The sequence below is a fragment of the Apis dorsata genome, unplaced genomic scaffold, assembly GCF_000469605.1.
Source record: "Apis dorsata unplaced genomic scaffold, Apis dorsata 1.3 scaffold_651, whole genome shotgun sequence".
Taxonomy (NCBI): domain Eukaryota; kingdom Metazoa; phylum Arthropoda; class Insecta; order Hymenoptera; family Apidae; genus Apis; species Apis dorsata.
In genome coordinates, this window is record NW_006263842.1 from 442,763 (window position 1) to 468,742 (window position 25,980).

Genomic DNA, 25,980 nt, shown 5'->3' on the forward strand with positions numbered 1-25,980 from the left:
AACCGCCGACTAAGCGAGAGCTTTTGCTTACTCGGGCCGCCACTGTTACCGGCTATGGTGTTCTCTTCTCACCAATCAATTCTTCTCACCACTCCAAATCTCAACTGTCATCTTACCAAATACCGTTTCCTTTCCAAATAATGTTTTCGGTGTTCACAAGAACGCAATGTGAATGAATTGTTAATTTTGTAATTGTTAATTTTTACACTTTTAAACATTACAATAAAATCTCCATTATTGTTTGAATTAATAGGATTAGCTGTAATAATTTTCCATTTTTTTTTTTTCTTAATGCTGATAATCATGGCTTTTCCAATATTAATTTTTTAAGTCCGATTTCCTGTTTGTCGTATAAAAGTGACTTTCCATTATTATAATAAAAGTGACTTTCCATTATTGTAATAAAAATGACTTTATGATTATGATATTTTTATATATAAATAAAAATTTAATTTTACGTAAATATCCGTAATACAATAATACAATGATAAAGGATCAGTATATTTTTTATTTACAATTAAACGAGCTAATTGATCTCCTTGGTTTACTTTGTATTCTTTTTATTAGAAAAAATTGAATTTCTATAAGATTTAAAAAAGTTTATAACTTCATTGAAAAGTTAAAAACGTTCAAAAAATTCTTCAAATATTTCAAGAAAGAAACATGATGCTTACAATTTTTTTCATTTTTTTAAAAAAAATTACATTCAAAAGTTTGAACAGTTTTAAGAATTTAATATTAAAAGCGTATCCACTCTGGTAACGATTCATTCTTCTTTTTATTTCAAAATCAAAATACAATCCAATGGTATATTTCAAAGACGCAGAAAAATTTCGTTTGGAAACGGAATGAATTCCAGTCGGACACGGATATAAGCGTGACATGGAAACTAATATTTTCACGGATCACGGATTTTGCCGAGTAAATACACACGAACGGAAATCGAATGTTGCCTAGCGTGAATCCATTACTATAAATCTTGAAATAACGTTGAATCTCTACATTTATTCAAGAATGTTTTAAACGAAAATTATATATATTGGTTTTCGATCCATCAATGTTCCATATTCTACAAAATCTTTTTATAATTCTTCTATCGATCAAGAAATACATTTGCGCTTTGTCGTTAGAAATCGTGAAAATCGAGGAATTATCGATGGATAATCGTTCAATAAATTGGATGACATTCGAGTCAATTATATATTTCACTCTGTGTTAGAATTAAGGATGATTAGACAATTTTGAAGATAGTTGTTAATAGTCGATTAGAATCGTGAAAATTGGAGGAATTGTTCAATGAACCTCCAGTTGGCGCTGAATGAATTCTTAGTACATATATTCCATAAATAAAATTAAAAGAATTGAGAAAATTGTCATTAATGATCATTATGAGCTTAAAAAACACTGCACTCACTGTAAATTTAATTTATAAATATAATTGAAATCTCAATTTTAATATTTAATTTACAATTTATTTGTATTATATTACATTTTTTAAAACAAAATCCAAAGATTCAATTCAAGAAATATAATTTATTAATTAAATTTGCGTAAATATATCAACAAGACTTGTTGATATATTAAAAAAATATTACCCAATATCCAAAAACACAGCGCAACATAAACAAATTTTCTTTCAAGAAAATACATCCCTCGTCAACAATCGAGTAAATAAGATCATAGAAGTATCAATTTCACAAACTATGCGCAGTTCGCCATCTTGCTACATATTCCTCTAAATAGAATCGCGTGACTAGTTTTTCTTTCGATGCATACGCACGCACGCTGCATCCAAAATAATATAACGTCCATCTTAATAAGTTATTCCTTCCTGTTATTTATAATCGGGCGACGTGATCAAAGGCGGGATATTAATTATCAGAATAGCGATTTATCGTCAACGCAGTGGTGAGCTATGACCAGACCGGGTAATGTCCGCCATTTGTCACGCTGCCTCAACTTCACGATAATCGCCATCCTCGAATAACGAACGGTGTTTTCAAATATTTCCCTTATCCTCCTTATCCGCCATTTTGGAATTCTAAATTCGTTGGAATTCGCTGCTTTCTTTAACTTGTAATTTAATTTAAATAAAATCCGAATGAAACTCGAGTCATTTCCAATAAGGTTGGGGTATCAGTATAATTGTGTGGATATAATATATATAATAAAAGGTTTAATAAGGAAAACTAGAATTAAGATTTTAATTGTTTTATTAGATATAATCTTTATAATTATATTTTGTTCGTATTTGTTACATAAAAATTAAAAATTGAAAAAATTGATTGACTTGTATATATAAGTATAGTAAATATAGTAAAATATAGTAAATATAATTATAAATATAATTCGAAAATGAAAATGGTTTAATGAAATATTGTTTAAATATTCAAAGGAGAGTAAAAAGATAGAATGAATAATGATCTAAATTTTTTTTAATCCTTTGCATTCGAAATATAATTTTTTTTTTCAAAGAAGGTTTGCTACGAGAATGATGAAAATGCAAATAAATTCCACAGTATATGTAAATTTCATTAAGTATTAATGCAAATATTATTTCATTTCGTTGAAACCTTAATTTAGAAGCTTTTTCATAAAGATGAAACGTTTTATTATTATTATGATGATTATTATTATTATGATTCTGCATGGAAAGAAATTTTGGAGAAATATATGGAGAATTATCATATATTATTGTTGAAATTTTGTTTGAAAGATTTATAATTTATCGATATAGAAAATATAAATCTCTATAAAAATTTTAAAGAAAAAGTAAACTAATTACAATATTGTTAATATTTGTTTTATATCAATCAAATTTCGTTAATTGCAAAATTAAAACTCAGCTTGTTAATAATACTCTTAAAAGAACAATGCAATGAATGATAATCTCTTTGAGAAAATAAAGAATAAAGAAATTGTGAACAACAATAACAAATAAGAACAACTAATAAGTCACAGATCTCGATCAATTTAGATTTCATTGAACTGAATTAAATCGAACAATTGAATTAATTATTTAAATAATTTATTAAACTGAACATGTATCCCGGTTAAACTTGATTAATGATTTTTTACCATTATAAATTATTGATTCAAATTGATTAATAATGAGAAAAGCAATATTTTCTTTGCGTAGACAATATGTAAAATAAAATTAGAACAATTCTATTTTTTATTTAAATGATTCATCAAATTGGCTTCGGCTACATCGGACATTTAACTTATCTGAAATTCGCATAAACTTATGGAAAAGAGCAATTTCCTCTTACTATGATTTGAGGTGAATCTGATTTACGAAAGGATGAGTTTAGACCATCAAATCCCGTGTAATCGTACCGTAAAGCGACCTGAAACATGTTACGATGCATAAATCGATTCAAGCGATGGGTTTGAATCAATAGCTCACACGACACTGGAACATTACTATATCGCTTCCAACGTTGTTTAACCTATTCGCTTAAACCCATCGCTTCGGTTAATCGTAACATGTTTCAACGTCTCAAAGACCGCTTAACATCGATCCTTTATCTAACTCACACTTGTTCTCCCGTTGAATTCTTAGAAGTCTTGCTGAATAAATGTCTGGATTTGATCCAGACTGCTAAAGCGAGTACACTACTGTGACTATATTGTAAACAAATGTTCATGTAATACAAATGAAAGCGAGGCAAATAAAGAATTCTTGCAAAATGATAATTTTGTTTAGTCTATTCCGAAATATCTTTCGTCCAAAATTATTTTTACATATAGTAGGAAACGTTATTTGTTAAATTTATTAAAGATGGAATTTTTATATGAATCTGCGGCATCTATATTATAATCAAATAAAAAATAATTGCAAATTCCCCGATTTCATTGATTTAAAAGTTGTACGTATTTTAACAATTTCTTTATTTTTTAAATCTTCAATTGACAAATCGAATCAAAATTTGTTAAAATTTTACGAAATTAAATAAACAGGAAAGATTTTCAACTTATTCATATTTCATTCAATAATAAACTATAATGAAAAATATCTGTATCATTTGGAAATTGAGAAAATGCACCTGATGAAAATTTGTTGACAAAATTTAAAATTAATATTATTCTAAAAATAATAATCAAATTCGAATAATTTTTTCATTTTTTCTTATTTATTTATCATTATTTTATTTATCATTAAAATAATTTCGATCCCGTGCTTTTTTTCATCAATAGATAGACACAAATTTCAGAGACAGTCACGAATCACCTCTTCGTTCAAGATATCGATAAAGAAAGCAACGATTCTTATTCTTTCATCGGAAAAATTTCTTCGAAATTTCGTTTCACCCCAGTAGAGAGTACGCCGATCTTTCAACACACGTTCCAAAACCACCACTGTTCCAGAAACAATCAGCGAATCATTTCTCGTGGGACAAAGTGAACCAACGAAAAGAAAAAAGAAACAAAAAGAAAAAAGGTGGAAAAGCAACGAACGTAACAGGATGTTCAGAAACAGAAAAAGAAGAAGAAGAAGAAGAAGAAGAAGAAAAAAACAGCGGCGGAGGCAGTTGATAAGCGGGGGTGTAAGGGAGGGGGGAAACGAAAGAAACACAGGAAGTAGGATGGAGAACGAAAGAAGAAAGAGGCAAAGAGGTAGAAGGAAAAGTGGTACAAGAGGAGTGAAAGAGAAAGCTCCCGGCATTGTACCAATTCACGACGTTAATGCGGAGAGTGTTCTAAAGAACGGCGAAAACAATGGCGACACTCCAACCGGCTCTGATTCTCCTTTTCCACGACGCTTCGAGCGACGCTCCGCGTTTTCCTCGTGCATGCGATATCGCGACTGGCCGACTGCACAGTTTCCTCGAGAGCTTTGCGCGTTCGTGAAAATGCAAATTCTTAGTTAGCCATGCCAACTAAATTGCCGGTTAAAGCGTTCTAAACGGTTTCGCAGAGGATCGACGAGGCTCGATGGGCCGATACTAGACGAGATCTTTTGTATTTTCAAATAGGATCAATTTTCAAATTGAAACAACTGTTTTGAATGGAAAATTTTGATTAATTTTCCCTTTTCTGAAACAATTAAACATTATTATTAATATTATATCCTAAATTTTCTATTATCTCGTAAGATTTATCTTTTTTTTTTGTTATTGCAAATATATTTATATATTTATATATATATATTCTATTATCTTGTAAGATTTATCTTTTTTTTTTGTTATTGCAAATATAAAATTTGTAATATATAATTTTCTTTCCAACGTGTAATTATAATATTATGTATAGTATATTAAAAGTGGATATTTGAAAGTATATAAGGATAAATTTGTGATTAATTTTGAGATATTGATGTGCAATGTTTTAATAATTTTGAAAGAATTGTATTATTATTAAATCTGGAATGATAGAGAAGAAACCTAGATTAGAAAATTTAGAACATAAACTTAAAAGATTAAGTTTTAATCTTTTATATATATTGTTTAATGCTAGTATGATTAATTATTCAAAAGAAAAAATGCCTAAAAATCTCAAGAATCTTAAGGCATTGGCTTAAACATAAGCTACAGTATCAGACACAACTGCAAATTTTTATTTCGTATTTACTTAAATAAATATTTTATATTTATATTTGTTTAATATTATATTATATTATATTATATTTATATTATATTTTATATTATATTTGTTATTAATATTATATATTTTATATTTGTTTAAATCTTCTTTTATAATTAATCACTATTATATCTCATTATCAATTTTTCACAAAGTGTCAACAAAATTTACGAATATAATATAAACAAATTTAAATAATTTGAATTAATATAAAATAAATAAAAAATTAATATAAAATAAATAATATAATATAAACAAATTTAAATAACTTGATTAAAAATCTTCTCTAAAATTTATTCCTTTGCAGAGAAATTGGAAGTTGATTAAACTTTCGTGTATTTGCCTTCCTAAGCAAAAAATCATCTATCAAGATAGATTAGTCTACGAGAATCGTAGAGAGAATATTATTTTTCTGTTTTGTTATTTTTATTTATTTAAATAAATAAATTTTATTGTGTTTATTTAAATCTTTTTTGTAATTAATTAATGTTACATCTCATTCTTTTGCAAAATATAATATATATAATTAAGTTTAAATAATATTTGATAAAATCTTCTCTGACATTTATTCCTTTGCAGAGAAATTAGGCGTTGATTAAACTCTCGTACGTTTACCTTGCTGAGCAGAAGATCATCTGTCAGAAAGAAACTCACAAGTGGCACGCAAATACGATGCAATGTTAATAAAGTTGATTCTAGCATTTGTATGTGAAAATAAAACTCGACTGTTCGTTATACATATACTTACATTTTTGAAAAATAGAGTTTTTATTAATGTAAAAGAATTTTGTCTGTATCTCGTAATCATAAATCTTTTAAGTAGTACATTCTCAATTTTTTTACCAGTGTTAATGCAATCGACAATATTTTCTATAAAATCGTGAATCGAATTACTTTATATCAGTTTAATATCGATTCTGAATATATATCGATTGCATAGTAGGATTTTCATTGTTTATTGATTTATTAACAAATTTTGTTATTGTTTAAATATCTTATACATCTTATATATTTTATATATTTAATATATATCTATATATATTAATTTATATATATTATATATAATATAATATATATAATATTTTATATATATCTTATATATTTTATAATTTTATTAAAACGAGTAAGTAGTATACTATTAGTAATAGTTTATATATAGTATATTATTAGTAGTAGATTATATATGAAATCAATTCAGATCTGTGTGTAAGAAAATAAACTTTATTGGTATTAATGTTTTCTGTAATATAATTATTTCATGTTCTGATTCAAAACAATCTCAAAATTATTGTTTTTCATTTGTTTCGATCACAAGAAGGTATTTCTTTGTTTGATATAAATTAAATTTTACTTGTCAGTTTTTTTAAAAAAAAATGAAAGAAAAAAAGTTTCTTTTTATTTTATAAATATTATACTTTGTTCATATAAAAAACAATATAATGAAACCGATATTTAATTGAATATAGAACCATTTCAGAACATATAACAATCGATATAACATAATTCTAGAATCATACTTAACTTAATCTAACTTAATTTAAGCTAGAATCTTTTTAATAAAATATATACATTTAAAATTGCATATTTACATATTAACAATGCAAATGAATTATTATAATATTATTGAATATATAAAGATATTTTTTTGAATACTTAATTAAACTTTATATTTATTCTTATATTACTCTTATTTTTTTAAAGATATAGAAACTGATGATTGTTATTAAAATCTTTTTTACATCCAATAATAACATTCTACAAGTAATGAAAATTTTTTTGAATAAAGTTTCGTATGATAGCAAATATAAAATTTTAGTTCAAGAAATTTATTAATTTCCAAGATATTAATAAAAAACTTTCAAAGTATACAAATGATTAATTAATATATTGAATGCTGCTCATCCAAATATTACTAATAATTATATTTGGTGTAATAATAAGTAATAAGTATTTATTTCAATTCAAAGATTTTAAATGTCTAAAATTTTTCTTTAGATATAAAATATTCAAAAATCACAAAAATTTTGATAATAAAATACTATTATTTTCAAATAATATAAAACATTATTTTTATCAGACTGTATTATTATTATTTTTTCACTATTTCTGTTAGATTTAATTGATGACTCGATAATTGCCTTTTAGAATCAAAATAAAAATGAGTATACAAAGAAGTATCGTAAAAAGTTAGGTTAAATTTTTATATCAAGGAATTGAATTATTTTTCTTTATATATAAATTTAATTGAATTGTTTTAAGCATATTTTAAGAAATTCCAAATCAAATTTTCAATCTTATTGAATAAATGAATAATATTTTATTTTTAAATAACAAAAGAAACATTGTATATGTTATTATATAAAAGAATTGTGAATCTCATGAACATCTGATGCTTTTTTATATATATAAAATCTTTATTCGGATGTTTTAAGTAAAATTATTATAATATAAATTATTATAATATATATATAAAATTAGTATATTATGATAACTATGAACAAAGTTAGGTAATTATTTCGTAATAGCTTTTTTCAGATACGTATCATTTATTATATTAGCTTTGTAAGTTTTTAATCTACTTAATGCTTTAGATTTTGCACCCAATTACAAGTATAGAATATGAGATACATTCTATATCTGCTGGCAATGTAATTCTACGTTCATTTTAAAATATTTAAATCATCTTTTTTTATATTTCATGAGTTATGTGCATTTTACAGTGATCAATTTTATTGTTTATCATTACATCTTTTTTTTAACTTATTAACAAACTCTCTCAATTTTAATATTTTCATATTCATCAATCTTTAATTTGCATTTGTATCTAAAATTTTTTAATTTTAAACAAGTAGTTATAAATATAATATGATGAAACAATGAATTTTATATTCATTTTGAATAATAAAATTCTGCTGAGAGTGACGTTTAATTATAAAATTTTTGCAAATTGTAAACGGTTTCTAACGAAAACTGCTGATTGAAAATGTAAAAATCGTTACATACTTTTATCATTAATTTCTTCTTCGTGATAATAAATTTTTGGTACAACTTTTTTTATGTAAAAGCATGAAAATTAATTTTTGTAAAAAAAAAAAAAATAGCGAAGTATGCGCGTACTTCTTTTTTAACTCTTTATTTAATATTTCTATCTAATCACATAATTAACCAGCTACATTATAGACGTTATTCATTTATTAAATTGTAATTTCAATATACGTAGTTTTTAAAATGTAACTTTTGTTCTTGAAATTTCATTATATGTGCAAACAATTATATTAATTGTAATGTAATGCAAAATAATAATGGCAATAAATCTGATAAAATAAAAAAACTTATGATTTAGAAACAAGTTTCGAATGCAAAAAATAATTTCTTAAAAGCTAATTTTAATTTTGCATTTGAATATTTAAAAAAAAAAAAACAATAATTTAAGTTAAATTTTAAGCTATACGAAAATAATCGATTCTATCGAGTTCTAAAAATAGTTAAATAATAATTCAGAATTTTTCCAAAAATGTGTTTGATCAGTTTAATTAATAGCTCATTTTTCATTTAAAATATTAAATCTCAATATTCAATATTATATATGATTTCGAGAAATAAAAATGGTTTATCGCAATATTTAATTATACGAAGTATTTTCTAGCAAAAATGAAGTTTTTATAAATATTTTATTACAAAATTATAAATAAACTGGCATAGCATTAAAAAATACAAAAGATCGATCGTTTCATTTTATCTATATTTTTTATATTTATGATGCTTGCTTTAAAGTATTTAAATCCTCGTTTAAAAATAAAATTTCAAATTCTCAGATTTATTGTTATACACGTATCCAGAGTAAATGAATTTAATATTTTTCTATAATATAATATAATTTTATAACCATTTACAAATAAATTTTGCATAACATTTCTTTTCTTATTTTTTCATTGTAAAGTATTAGTAAATTATTAATAATAATTAATGGCTACAAAAATAAGAAATATAAATCTTACAAGAAAAGCAAATACAAATACAGATTTCTTCAAAAAGAAGCTTTTGAATTAAATGCAAAGTAAGATAATAATAGAAATATTTAAAATTTCTATTGAAACGCGTTATCATTTATAACGTATACTTTTACATAATAAATATCCATATTTAAAAATCTAATTAATTTATAATTAATCCACGATACATTTATTATTCACAATTTAATTATCCAAAAAAAAACTTAAACCGCTTATCCGAACAGATTATATTATTCAAATCAGTGATGGACAAAATTTTAACGGTTGAAGTACAAAATGAAATTACTTGGAAAATAACTTGTTATTCGAAGCATTGAATAAATTGCATGACTTTTGATATTAATAATATATAAATAAATAAATAAAATTTTTTTATTTTTGATTTATCTTTGTCTTTAATAAATTGAAGTCACAGTTGCAATAAATAACTTGTTTTCGTATTTGTATAGTTTACCGGTCTTTGAATAACTTCGAATAATCAATTTAACATTGATTCGAACATTTCGAATAGCAGTTTGAAATTTTATTTGAAACTTTAGTTAAAGAAAATTCTATCATAACGTCAAATAGGACGTACAACAGAAAATATTTTAAATGTAACTCTCTCCTACTCTTTTCCAAATGGCGAAGAGATTTTCCAATGAGATAGAAAATTGAATTTCTTTCGCAGACATTAATGTAATTGTACCTAAGAGATATCTTTTCACGTTTCCTCGAAGCTGGCGTACGCAATATGCTAGACACGCTACTTAAACGTCATCGTTTCCGTCCTCTCAACGTTGATATTGCCTACTTCGCAGTGCAGCGTGCCACGATGCATCGCTTCCTCGTCATCGTTGTCCTCGTGGTCTTGCTTATGTCATGCTCGTTTCTGCGAGAATAACGAGTCAACGAGCGTGATAAGAACGATATTTTTTACATTTGAGGAACTTTTAGTCCACAGTTTTAGAATTTTGTGTAAGATTGTCTTAATTTTCTAAATTCTACGAAATTCGAAAATCGTTTAATTAACATTATTGTAATTACGAACGATATGAAATGAATGATATATAAAAAATGATAAAATGCAATTTAATGAATAACATGAATATAATAAATAGGGTAAAATATATTATATATTATATTCAATACTGAGTTTTTTTCAAAACCAAACAGATCGATTCATAATCAAAATGATTTATGTTAAATTTTTGAAAAATAAATAATTTTTTTAATTCAGAAATACGCAAAAAAATGATATAGTAGTGAATTTTAGAATAAGTATTGAAGAATAATATTTATAGCGTTATTGTGTTTTCTTATTTTACGATCAATATGGCTTTTAAGTGGCCCATTTCAGAGATGTTAGTAGCTAATAAAATATAAGCATCGTTCATGTGTTTTGTATTGCCCGTTTTTTTACATCAGTTAAGTAAGGACATTGCTAGAGGACGTTATTTAAGATAAAAAAAATGAAAAAAGAAACATGCTATGAAAACAAAAATTTATTTATTGTTATGTTATTAAAATTATTAAAGTTTTCTAAAAGTTACTATTTTTGTATTTATTTTATTTAAATATATTTATGTTAGATTAAGAAATTTTACATTATGTTATATTTATGTTATATATCACTTAACTTCGATTATTTTTAAAGATTTTATTTTTAATATTTAAAATAGATGTTTCATTTTTAAATTAATATAGATGTCATGTTGATATTTTTACAAACTAAGTTGACGGAAATAATATTTTCCTTTAGAATAAGATATCATAAATATTTTTGGTTTTAATGGTTTTCTGGTGGTAACAATATCAAACCAAATATGATAATGTTTTTTGACATACAAAGATAACATAGATACATATAAATTTTAACGAGAAAAAAAAAGAATAGCATTTATAGCAAGTGATATAATAAAAAAATTTAAAATAAAGAATTAGTATATTATATATAGTATATTATAAATAACAATATGAATTATTATTTTTGAGTGTATTATATAAATATAAAGATAAAGATAGAAATATTTGCTTTTTTTTTAGAATTTAAATGGTTAGCTTATTTAAACAGAATTATCTGCTAAAAAGAAACATCTATCTAAGTGTTAATCGTATTTTCTTCTGTTGTATTTCTCGAATTTAAAAAATAAAAATTTGTTGCTTCATCTCACTTCACTAATTTATTAAACAAGAAATTTAACTTAAACTTAAACTTTCGAAATAAAATTTCACTTTTTAATTTTTTAAAAATGAAATTATACATTGAAAATTTAATTTAAATATTTCAATCAAACATATTTACAATAATTAATCATTCGATATATTTTCTATTCCATACAAAATATTTTCGCATAACATTAATTTCTCAAAAATTACGACATCTCTTTCATGATTCACTCTAAATTCTCTGATTTTTTAAATATTCAAGCGTCATTAAGGAGCCAGTCGCAATGAGCCCTTCAAGTTCTTCCGTTCATCAATGGTACACGAGTGTTGGTAAGAGGGACTATTTAGGCTTCGTGGCCGCAAACGAGGACCAATTTGGTACAAGGACGGAATAGCTAAACCGTCGTCGTGAAAATTATTACGAGCGACGATGATGTTGCGCGTGTAACGTGCCCAAATGGAATTTCAATCGGGGGAACTCCCACTCCTTGCTAAGAATCTTCGATCTCCACAAGGTCGATTGTTCTTCTTAAGATTTACGCGAGATTAAAGCTCTTCTCGAAACTTTCTTTGCGAGATCAAATCTATTTGAAATTTTTCAAATGGTAATTTAAAAAAAAATTATTTTAGATAATTTGTTGATTATTATTTTAATGCCTGTTATATTTTTTTTATTCGATTAATTTAAAGAGACAGCAGGGCAAATATTTGGGAAAATGATAAATTGTAGAATTATAGATTGTTTAAGCTTTGCAAGATTGGAAAATCAGTATAATGGTTCGAGCATTAACAAAAATTTTATATAAAACATATGTCTTATGCATATGCATACATTTATTTATGTATATCATGTACGATGTGCAAATATATCATGTAATATTATATAATTCATATATTATTCATATATGCTATTCATATTATATATACCGTTATAATTCATATGTAATATATATACATATGTATTAGTTTTTTGAATAAATATAATGATTTAGAATATTTCATTTGCTTCTTAAATTAATTCTATAAATAGAATTATAAGAAGAAAAAGTTTTAATTGAATATAATTTAACCTGAAATTTAGAAATTAATAAATCATACATTATAATGGCAAATGAATAAGATATAATAAAATGATGAACAAATATGAAAAAGGATTAAAAATAGATTAATGAATTTATGATTTTTAAGTCATATGGCGTTAGAAGATTAAAGAAATTATATTTGTATACTTTTTAACTGAATAATTATCATTTCATGAAATGAATTATTTTTAATTTGATCGTAATGAAAATAAGTGATTTCATTATTTATATTATTATTGTTTTTTATTAATAATTGTAAATGCTACATTTATTGTCCAATGTTTATTCTGAACGTTATTTCAAGAATAAATTTTTCAATTATCTTTTCAAATATTCGTTTTATTTCAATTTGCTTTAATTAATTGAATAAAAAACATAACATTTGAACAATTGAAATACATTTATTAAATGATAATTAACATCAGTTGAAATTATTATTTTTCAATTATTATTTGAAATAAATTTCAAATTCATCATTTAGAAATAATAGAATAATCCTATTAAGAATGTAATATTTATTATTAAAAAATAATAATAATAATCACTTATTATCAAATAATGAAATCACTTATTTTTATCACGATCAAATTAAAAATAATTCATTTCATGAAATGATAATTATTACACTACGTTAAGAAATCACTCCATTTGCATCAAAACCAAACAAATTATTTTACATTTTACATTATTTTACATAATCATTTAATTATAAATTTATTTCTCGTATAAAACATTTTATAAAATATTTATATTATGTATTGATAAGTAATAAATTTCGATTAAAACTATGTTCTTTAATTTAATTAAATTAAAAAAATTTGAAATAAGATGAAAATTTGGAAAAAATTGTAAATTCGTTCCTGGAATAATTTTCAGAATATTAAACAATAAATATAATAATAATTATAGTAATCATGTATAAATATAATAATAATTATAGCCATGATATAAATCAAAAATAATAACAATAGCACAGCATTTGATCCTGTATATTAAAAAAACCACTTATTTTTGAAATCAAATAACAAATAATTTAATTTTCGTGAAATGTCGAATGCATTTATAAAAAGTACTTTTAAAATAATGCAATTTGAAAATTCTCTTAAAGCATCCAATAAAAAAATCCAATCAAGACTCGCATATATCAATAATCCCATTCAATTCAATGAAGCGGCTCTTAACGACTTGTTCAAGAATTACAAAAATCTAATCTATCAAACATCGAACAATTCTTACGATTCGCTTTTTGGACAATGGCCAAGGACGTGTTGCTTAATCCACCGTCAACTACGAGGCCCTGCAGCCCCCCCGTGACCGACAATGCCGAGAGGTTAATAATTATGCGCGGTTACGCGAGGCAGTTATCAAAAATCGATGCACGTATCCGCCAACATAGCGATCGAATAGGTATAAAAGGGGGGCACAGCCGTGTTTCGAGCATCAATCGATTTTCAACCAGCTCTCAAGCTTGTAACAACTCCTCAACCTACCTGCAACATGAAGTGCATCGCAGTGAGTAAACACGTTCAAACTCATTTATCTATACAGGCTCCTCCATTCCGAATCTAATCTCATTCCTCGAACAATATTTCTAATCATAATCTTCTTTCCTTTCTTCTTCTTCTTCTATTAAAAAAATCTTGAAGATCTCATATCGTAAATTTCATTCTAAGAATCATTTAATACATCTTATCAAAATTATCTAACTTAAAAAAATTATCCCCTTCAAGAGATAAATAGATTAAATAAAATCAACAAAATCAACAAATTTCGATCGATCGATATCATTTGTTGTCACATTGCAGGCCGTCGTTTTGCTCGCCCTGGTTGCCGTGGCTTTCGCCAAACCATTGGAAACGGAGTCGATCGAGCCCGCTAAGGCCGAATCGGTGGAAGCGGAAGTTGAGGCCGCGCCTCGCGACAAGCGAGGACTGCTGGTGGGCGCGGCTTACACAGCTCCAGTCGCCTACAGCGCTTACACGGCGCCGATCGCGTACACGTCTGCCTACAGCTACCCTTACGCCGCGTACACCGGCTATCCTTACTACGCCTCTGCATACTCAGCGCCCTACTACGTTCTCTAGAACGGGCCTGTATTTCGGACCTAATAACATTCGACGACTGCGCCACGATCTACGACAGCTCTCAGTCTCGGAGAGCTTTCCATCGTTTTCGATCGAGATGCACGAATATAATTATCGCGGAGAGATGCTTGCGAATGGCTCCTGATCGAGATTGGTATAACACACGAGATGATATGAAGGATGTGAGAGAGGAATCGACGAGAGTGTTTGCCGGCATTTCTCCGCGCTTCTTGACAACTAACAATCGATGAACATATATATATATATATATATATATATATAGATGTAAATTTTCTGCACACAATGTAGATGTAAGATGTTAATAAATTTCATTGCAAAGTAAATAATTTGTTTGTGTTATATTTCATGTTACGGTGTAATTAAAGGAGTGGATACTCCCTTTTGTATATAGGATGTATACCTTTCGTGATAATGGTTGCTATTTAGGAAGGAAATTAGATGCTTGAATGATACGTAATTAAGTTCGATAATGTGCTTTTTTGACACGAACTAATTATTGAAAATTATTTTACAATATTTTTTTATTTTTTATTTAAATAATACTATAAAAAGAGTGAATTGAAAATTCTTACTTTCACTTAAATAAAAAAAATGAACGGAGAGATATGTTTATGAAGCAACAATAAAAAAAAGAAACTTTGTTTCTAAGGTTGTATGTTTATTTTTATTAATCCGTTTCTTTCTCTCGAAATGCTATATATATTACTATCTATAAACTTTGCATCTAGTGATGGTCACTTGTTTCTGAAATTAAGTAACACTTGGAAATTTTCCAATATTTTAGTAATGAAATTGTAAAATTTGTTGTGAAGAAACAAGAAAAAGACGCTAACTTTTTCATGAATGAAAAAACTAGTTGAAATATACGGTAGATAGTGATTACGTAGAAAAATATGTGTATGAAATTTTAAAAATAAAGAATAAAATTTATTTTTATTGTTGTATTGTTTATATACCTTTATTTTTTATTTAAGTGAAGGCAAAACTCACTTTCATATCTTTTGTGTAAATGAATGAATAAATAATAGAAATTAAAAAGAAAGCTCTTAAAAATAATATTTAACAATATGTAAAGAGAAGTTTTTATTATAATGCTTCATAATAATTTTTTATTATTTTTCTTCAATTTATATATAAAAATACATTTATTTTGTGAATGTGTTGCAATATATCGATTAAAAATTACTTTTTTTCAACATTTTATTTATGAAATTTATTTTCTACTAATTCAGAGCAAAATATAATATTAAATTATAGATTTAAACTAATTTCGAAAATAATGGATAACTTTAATAAAAAAAGAAATTTCGTACTTATATATATTTAATTTATTAATGCTATTTTATCAATTGTTTCATTAAATAATAAAAAAATTTTCATCATTTATTCAATAATATTTATTTATATTATACATTATATAGGATTATTTTATCTGTATGTATAATAAACATCTTTTAAATTATATACAATAATTTAAATAGAAACTTAAAAAATAAATAAGAAATTCGAAAAAATAAAAATGCAAACAAAAATTATAAGCTATTTTATCAATTGTTTCATTAAATAATAAAAAAAATTTCATCATTTATTCAATAATATTTATTTATATTATACATTATATAGGATTATTTTATCTGTATGTATAATAAACATCTTTTAAATTATTTACAATAATTTAAATAGAAACTTAAAAAATAAATAAGAAATTCGAAAAAATAAAAATGCAAATAAAAATTATAAGCTATTCGATTTTACAATGATCTTAAAAAAGATCTTGGAAAACTGTCAATTAAATTTATTTAATAAAAATATACATCAAAATATTTACAAAACACTATTTTTCATCAAAATCGTACGAAAAATCATAGATATGAATCGCAAATTAATTACAATCATTCAAAAACAGGAAATCTATTTGACAAATAATTTAAAAAATATTTATCTGATCTCAATTCTTGCAAATTTATCTTATCTTATTAAAATTCGAATAAATAAATGATAAATCAATTCTTGTTCAATCTTTTCAAACTCAATATCTTTCTATTATCTAATATTATTAACATTTCAAAAACAGAAAGTTGAGAACACGATCGATAAAGATAATTGCATTATAATTTAAAACTAAAACTATTATCTCGTTGAATCAATCGTTGAATCAGTTGAAATAATCACGGGAAAACTTTTAATTGTCAATGTTCACTCTCGCGTTAAATTGCAATTCAAGATTATTTTTGAAGTTTAAACATACAAGTTTAAACATACTGTACAAGTAAATACGAACAAGGAATAGAACAGGAAAACATTCGAATATTCTGAATAATTGAGAAGGATTTATAAAAAAGCGTAAACTTATATTTTTATCATATTTCATCATATTAATTAAAAATACGATATAAAATAAATTCTTTTTTCTTTTGTATTAATAATGTTATAGAGTAACAAAAGATTAATTCTATCAACTTTTTGTTATAATACAAATAATATGCGAATATTTTTCATAAATAAAATTCTGAATAACTGTCAGAGAATAATTTCATTCTCAAAATAGCGTCCACTAATAACTAAATAACTATCGAGAGCAATTCGAGCGAAAATTTTACTCTCAAATCGATTCACGTTATTTAAATTCGATTATTCGAACCGTGCAACATTTAAATTTTAAAGGAAGCATGGCCTCGATATTTCGTCCTTCGAGTCGAAATTTCTACGATCCACTCATCTACCATCATTTGAAGAATTTCAATTTGCTAATTACAAACGACGTTGTCTAAAAATCAAAGCGGAAATAAGTTTTCACCGAAAAACACATCCTCGTCTTTTGGACAAACTATATCGAGAAAGTTGACATCATCGTGATATTTCACTATGTTACATTTCAGAACTGTCGATTTTCCAAAACGGTCGACTGGTCAGAATTAGAGGCGACGTTAGTCGCGAACTATGTCACGTGCACACTTTGGACACTGACAACTCTGTACTTACAGAAATGGCAACATGGTATATGTATACTTCCTATCCCATTTCCAAAGCAGTTATATTTGATGCGCCGTTTCTGCAAAATCACCGACATTGAATTGTGTACTCAGAAAAGTGATTTGAAAATTCACTTTATATTCTCGAGGGATAGCAAGTCTACAATGTCGATAATATATATATATATGTTAATATATTCGCGAAACATCTTTGGAAAATTGATTTTAAAAATCAATTTTAGAAACAAATATAAAAATATTGGCTAAAGTTTATTTATTAAGTTATAAGCAATTTCAAGTTTACGAATAAACTGGGTTACGATGCTATAACAGAAACATCTTACAGTATTTCTGCCTCGCTTGTGCTCGAATGCAAACTTCAACTGGTTATAGCTTAATAAATAAGTCTTATCGATATTCTTTTATATCAACTTTTCTGTTTATTTTTCTAAAGAATACATTCCTCGAATGTATTAACATTTTGTATAATATATATAGATGATACACTCTTGCTAACCAATATCTTGCTTCTAATAATTTTTATTCATTTTTTACGCAGAGACTTTAATGTTGAAACAATTATATCGAAAATTTATGTTTTTCGTACAAATTTCATACAAATTAAAAATTTATAAAAAGATATAAAAAAAGTATCAAAAATTTGAAATATTCTAAATTTTATTTAATAAAAATTTAGTAAAAATTTAAATTCAAAAAATTTTTATTAAATAATTACAAGAGTAACTACTTATAATAAATATTAACATTTAATTTAATGAACATTGATGACTATTTTAGAAAAAGAAAATTCTATAGAGAGAATATTTTCAAAATTTATTTAACAAAAAAGAAGATGGATTATTTTGATGAATTTCATTTAACATTTCATCGTCGTTTCTTGTTTTAATATACATATATTTTATTATTTTGGAAGATAATGAGTAAATTTAAATACGTGACTTTTATTTAATTTTTGTATTTTGTGTATTTTGAAATCTGATCATGCTGATCATGCATCAATTGACGAAATAGAGTAAACAACGAATAAAATTTCAAACATACGTGAAGAAAAATATGGCTACGTTATTGAAATTTATTTCATCGATATCAAATACACGAGAGTTCTGCGACGACAGAAACAATAAATTCCTTTTTCTCGTCCATTGAACCGAATAAAATTCCATGAGAAATAAGTTGGGTTATTTTTCATTTCTTTTTTTTAATGGAATGATTTTTAAAAATCAAGAACGATCGAATATACCCAACTAATGGAGTAACTAATAACAACGTTCTAAGAATTTCTAAGAAATCGTTCGTGAGAAACATTGGAATGTTTTCTCTCTATCGATCAATCCTCGTCTAACTTTTTTCAAGTGTGATCGATGCGATTGACTTGACGAAATAAATAGTTAACGAAAAATGGAGGATATCAAACGATTGATTTTAATGAAAATTACGTGTAATATAATTAAATACATTTGTAATAAAGTGTAAAATAAATAAATGTAAGGTTAGGAAAAATATTTGATATATATCAAAATTTATTTGAAAGAGAATGGTTTTTTAAAAAATTGGTAATGTACTTCTAGAAATATATTAAAAATTGAAAAGAAAAACTAGATTTGAAAAAATAGTTCAAAAGTGAAATCACGTATATTTATAATATATTATTTCTAATAACACGTTTTTGATAAAGATAAAATATTATAGGATTTATATAAAACGAAAGAACATTATTTCATCCTATATTTTATATTTTACATATTTATTTTGAATATTTTTATATAAAAAAAAACTTTAGCATTAATTTTCTCAAATGAGTTATTCTATTAAAAATATTATTAGAAAATTATAAATTTTAAGCCTATATATATTCCAATTAATTGCAAATTAAATTTACAATATTTTTATTTTTCGTTAAAACTTGGAATTGGTACACTCTCCGGAGTGTAAGAACTATAGAATCAATACTTTATATTTTATAATTATTACGCCATCACTATATCGAAACTTCTATTACATTTTAAATTTTTCGCAATCATTAATTAAAAATTACTTAATATAACCATCAAGATTCGTATCATACGATATCTTTTTCTTATTTTTAAAAGAAGCATTAATCAAACAATTCTATTTTGATCTCTCCTATTTTAGTTTCCAACTTTTCTCGTACGAACAGATATTTTTTGCGACAATTATATTGTACGTAATATCCCATCAAAATTGAAAAAGATATCTGGCAAGATTTCTTATGATCGCAAAAAGACAAAATAATTGCTGATCCTCTCCTAGGCGTGGAAAGGTGCAATTAATTTTCTTCGAGCGATGATGCCGAGCAAGGCGAAGTTCAAACGGTATAACGAAGGGTCCGAGTCGGGTTGTGCTGGTGCAAGTCTGCAAACAAAAGCCGGTAGTTAACGTAATTGTCCCCAGGGATCTTTCGGCCGAGGCAGGCCAAGCTCTGACCGATCTTTGATGCCAAGTAATTAATCGAATGAGTACGACCGATGGAATCCAATCCAACATCGACTCGTATTTCCCCCTCTCATCATTTACTCCCTTTCGTTTTCCCCTACGCTCCCAGGCATGCCAACATCGCCCCTTTTCACTCTGCCTCGAAAATCCATTCGTTTCATCCCGAATCCACTTAATCATTCGATTCAGTTTCACGACACGAAAATTATGAATACGAAGTGTTATTATTTGACGTGTTTTAATTTTCAGAAATTAAATAAAATTACGTACGAGTGTGAATTGAGTGAATTTTTAGGTTAGATTTTTCCGAAAGCGCGCCAAATTCGAATTATCATTAAGAAGATATTCTAATTTAGTTTAATTTTTTTAATCTTAGATGCGAGATTAAAAAACAGAAAGAAGAAAAATTTTCTTTTTTTAAGGAAGTGAAGAGTATATGGAATTTTTATACATATAAGTCAATTTTAAGCAATAATAATATAATATTATCGAAACATTATTAAATATTAAATTATATAAATTTAAAAGAAATTTTTTTAAATTTATACTTATCAACAAAAATTAAATCGTTTAATTTTAATCACTTGAGGATTTCTTTATATCTTTTTTATCTTTATTTAATCTTTGTATATATATTTGAAAAATAATTTCTAAACGATTAATTTTTTTTTATAAATAAATGATATTTTATAAATAAATATGTATCTCTTTCTTCAAAGAAAAATATAGTTTATCGCAATATTCTAAATATTTTCATTTTTTCAATCCGATAGAAAAAGAGATTGTTATAAAAAAAACATGAAACAAATAATTATAAATTAATAAATATTAAATTCATAAATGAATTTTTATCACTTATTAGATTACAACAAGTTTATACTTAAAATAAACAAATATTTTATGATATAATAAACGTAAATATCCAATAAAAACATATACCATACTCATGTAATACGTACATACCACAAAATATCAAAATTAAAGAAAAACAAAATCAAATGTAAAATAAATTTTGATAAATTCAAGAGAGTCTGCAACAAAAAACTATCAGAGTTTCATCAGAAGCCGCGGAACTCGTTTAAAATACGTTCAATTAGCAATCAGATATCATTCAATCGGCAATTAGTCATCGCAGAAATCAGAAATCAATCGGATCGCAATTAGTCGCCGCAGAGATGAGAGAAATCTAAAATCAGTCGGATATCGGTTAGAAAACTGATTCAATCAATTGTCGATCAATCGTAAAAACAGTTGGAGTCAATTCGCTCACGATATATAAACATTATTACGGTGGGTAGTCCGAAGGTATTCGGTATCGAAGCGCCCTCTATGTAGACTTTTGCGAATTATCATTCAAACTAATCTTCGTTCGAAATTTTAACAAACTTTCGCATTCTATATACTCGACTTCGATCGAAACGAATTCGAAACGAGCGGAAATCAAAATGTGCGAAAATATTCAACATTAACCATATCGTGTATTATACGAAATGTATCGCGCGTGCAACTATTATTCAATCTGCGTACGAGCATCACGCGTTACCGTGTCACTGCGTTACGCGTGTCCCAACCGATAGCCGCTCAATGAATATTCATTGGTCGAAATAACACTGCGCGTGGCAAATTCATCGCGCAGCGAGACATATTATTGCGACGCTACATTATTATTCGCATTAGTTTACACTATGGCCTCTTATATCGTTGCAATGATACGCTCGGATTTATGTCATATATTCGTTCAAATCCCGTCGAGGGATAATTTGTTGAAGATAAAAAAGATATTATTTAATATTTGTATAATCATGTGTTTGATCATTTTTTTCAGAATGTTGAAAAAATTCTACGTGAATTAAATATATTACATTACGTGACAGTCTTTGTCGAATTAATCGTTGGACAATTTCATGGCACGCATTATTTTAGTTGAAACTTGTTCTTTTCGAGAATTCGTTTCGTTATATAATCACAAAGCTACGTATACTGGCGACAATATGATAAAACGGTTTACGTTTTTCGAGACTATTGCAATGTATTCAAATTTTATATAGTATAGTATATATATATATATGTATAGTATGGTCTTTTTTTTAATAATATAGAAAAAGATAAATTATAATTACTTTTAATATTGATTTTTTTATATAGAAAATGGGAAAAGTTAGAATTTTCTACATAAAAAGATCAAATTTGTAGAAAAAATTGTAATGGCTTTTAATTTATTTTTTTCGTATTAAGGAAGATGTGCGTTTACACATGTAACATTTGAATAATCTTATACATTAGTCTTAAGAAATATTGAAATTTATTATATTTGTAAATTTCTAAATAATAAATAATATTGTTATTCCTAATTTTTCATAAACATACAACTTGATATTTTTAACATTTATTTTATCAATTTCTGATTAATGGTTTCTTAACAATTTTTATGGCAAAAAAATAAATATAATACACATGTCATATTTTGTTTTGAAAAATTGCAATATCAATTTATACAGAAAATTAAATTTCATCTTAAAAAATATAACAATTATTTCATATTCCTCTCTCCAATTATTGAAAGATTAATTAACAGTCTGATAAGGGGGATCATCGAACCATTTGCATACTTAACTTAACCATTCCATCAATTTTCTTTGGGGATTACATCGTGAAATTGCGAACTTTTTTTTTCTAATAATTGCGTTTTCAACGTTGCCATATTGTTTTCCCGGATAAAAACGCGGCAAGAGGCACGATTATTCGTGCAGAAAATGTTTCGAGGGTTCGATGAAAAGAGATTTCAACCGGAGACTTTGTAAAAACGCGTAACACAGGAGACCCATCTCCATTAATCAGAGAACGAGAGCTGTGCGCCACGCAAATACGCCAGCCAATCCCATTCATTCGTAAGTGAAGGCTAATTATCGCATTTGCGCATAGAAAGCAAATACGTCTCTCATAATGGTAATCTCTCTTATATACCTCTTATACACACACACACACATATATATATGTGTGTAAATGCAAAATTACGGAATAGCACAATTCCTTCAGCTAATTTTCCAATACATAATATTTATCAAGATGTCGTTATTAAACCACCAATGGCTTTTGCAATAATCTACTTTTCGAAATGATTCGATTCTTCGTGAGTGAAATTTTTTTTATTGAAATCAATAGAAAGAAAATATTCGAGGGAAAAGCTTTCTCTATATCGTTTAGGTTTTGAACGTATCGAGCAATTTTTCAATTTTAATAGATGTTCGATTTTTAGTTTTATAATTATTTGTAAAATTATTATTACATCATTATATTGAATTTTATGTGCATGCATAATTGCAATAGTACGCACAATTGTTGTATAAACAGTGACATGTCGAATAGATGATTCTCCTTGTGAAAAAAATAGAAAAAGAAAGAAGAATATAATTTTTTTTTCGAATTTAAATATCTGCTATATATGCAATCACAATTAAAATACATTTTTTCCGTGCAAAGTGCAATTTTTTTTGCTCGTGAACAATAATGAAATTCAATATGTAAATTGAATCTAATTAATCGGCGCGTTCGGAAAATCGATAAAATACGATAGCAAGAATACAAGTAAGAGAGTGAGGATTTTCTTCGTTATTATTATAACGGTATTATTAATAATAAAATGTTGTTTCGATCTCGATTGCATTTAAGATTCCTAGAATATTGCGTATTAAATATTATTGTAAATAGAATTTATATTATAAATTACAGAGAATTGTATCTTAATAATTGCATGGATATTCAAATTTATTCTTAATAATTGCATGGATATTCAAATTATTTGAAAAATCGGAAAAATTTTATCACACGTTTCTTTCTTATTTTTTCACAATTACTTCTCTCCTTTGCTCGACATTTAAAACGAATCGAAACTAAAATATTCCAAGTTTAGTTTTTTTTTCATCGTATGTATGCATTCGTGCAAACCTTTGAAGCAATTAATATAAATAAATAAATTATTGTATTTTATTGTATTCAAAATTGTTTCGTTCCTAAAAAGAAAAGTTGATAATAAAATTTCCTCCACTTGTTTTACTTCTTTTACCAAAAAAATAATTTATACGTGATATTCCTTGTTAAAATATCTTTTCTGAAGTGAATTTCATTGTTCACCTCTTATGAGACATTTCGCTATTTCTTACCTGAAAAAGAAACAATCTATATAAAAGGATTTTTAATTTTGTTTCACGACGAACTAACTTAGATAATCATTCCATTAAGGCCAATCGAAGGCCACTGGAAGGATCGTAGCAATCGAGTCATTTAAGGTCAAGGTCATCTGAAAGTCATTTCATATCATAATCGTACATGCGATAAAATATAAATTATTATTGTAACCAATAATATCAAGTGACACAAAATTTAAATAAAATTTAAATAAAAAATTTGAATAAATATTAAAATTTAACAATTATATCAAATGACACAAAATTTAAATAAAAAATTTGAATAAAAATTAAAATTTAACAATTTTATCCTATATCATCATTCTTGATAAAATATATAGGAAATATTTTAACATAAAGTTATTTTAATTGAAATTATAAATAGTTGTGTCATATCACAAGAAACATGCAATAGAACGTATTCTTTATTTTAACAAAAGAACTAAATGCAACTACTATTTAATTATTTATCTTATTATTTCATTGATATAACAAAAAAATGATGAATCGATAGATCGATTCTATATCTTTGGATCATATTGTTATCCAGACCTTGTTACAACTTGTAAATAGCTTACGTACAATTATGCTCAATTATATTCAAAATGGAAATTCTCTTTATTTGCACACTTCTGTATTTTATAAACGATCGGTATTATATATACTGTGTTTATACCCTCCTCGATTACTCGTCACAATTCAAAGTTTCATGGTCACACCAGACAACTACACGATAAACGCAAGTTTAAGTTCTCGTTAAAATAGTTAATTTCTAATAATATCAAACATCGTAATTCATCGTAATAATATTTTTATGTAGACAACGATGAATTATACAATCACAATGACGCAACATAAATGGTTTATACATATATTGATATTATAACATAAAGATATATATCATATATATAGTAAATAAGAATGTCTTGAAAAGTATTTGTTCATACATAAAATAAACATGTAATAGAATGGTGAAAATTTTTATTCGAAGTAAATTCAATTGTATTATTTTTCTTATGCAAGAGGTTGCATAATATTAATATACGTGTCAATTATAAAATCAATTGATTGCTTTCGAAAAAAAATTCGAAGAAAGTGGATTTTATTTTATTTTATTTTATTAATTAGAGAAATATAGATGAATATATCAATATAAATATAAATAAATAATGCTGTATATCTAATATTATACATATTATATTTATAATATTATTTATAAAATTATATTTATAGATAGATAGATAGTATATCTATAATATTATACAAATATTATAATATTATACAAATTGCAAAAGCTGGACAATTTTTCATTATGTTCTACTTTCAAATAATAAATATTTATCAAAATCATTCTTTTTTATGAATTTTCATTAAAAATTAAATGCATAATTTAATTTGGCCAAATCCTTTGTGGA

At 25.4% G+C, this 25,980-nt stretch overlaps 2 protein-coding genes across 9 annotated transcripts in view; one reads left to right on the plus strand and one right to left on the minus strand.

The window, feature by feature from the left end:
- The window catches only part of LOC102673534 (stress-activated protein kinase JNK), a 155,887-nt gene that overhangs the window by 79,455 nt on the left and 50,452 nt on the right, over positions 1-25,980 (minus strand). The window lies entirely within an intron of this gene.
- LOC116186388 lies at positions 13,955-15,257 on the plus strand. Its single transcript, XM_031513494.1, has 2 exons — positions 13,955-14,341; positions 14,635-15,257. Exons 1-2 carry the CDS (start codon positions 14,327-14,329, stop codon positions 14,911-14,913), a joined length of 294 nt encoding a protein of 97 aa, XP_031369354.1. The 5' UTR covers positions 13,955-14,326; the 3' UTR covers positions 14,914-15,257.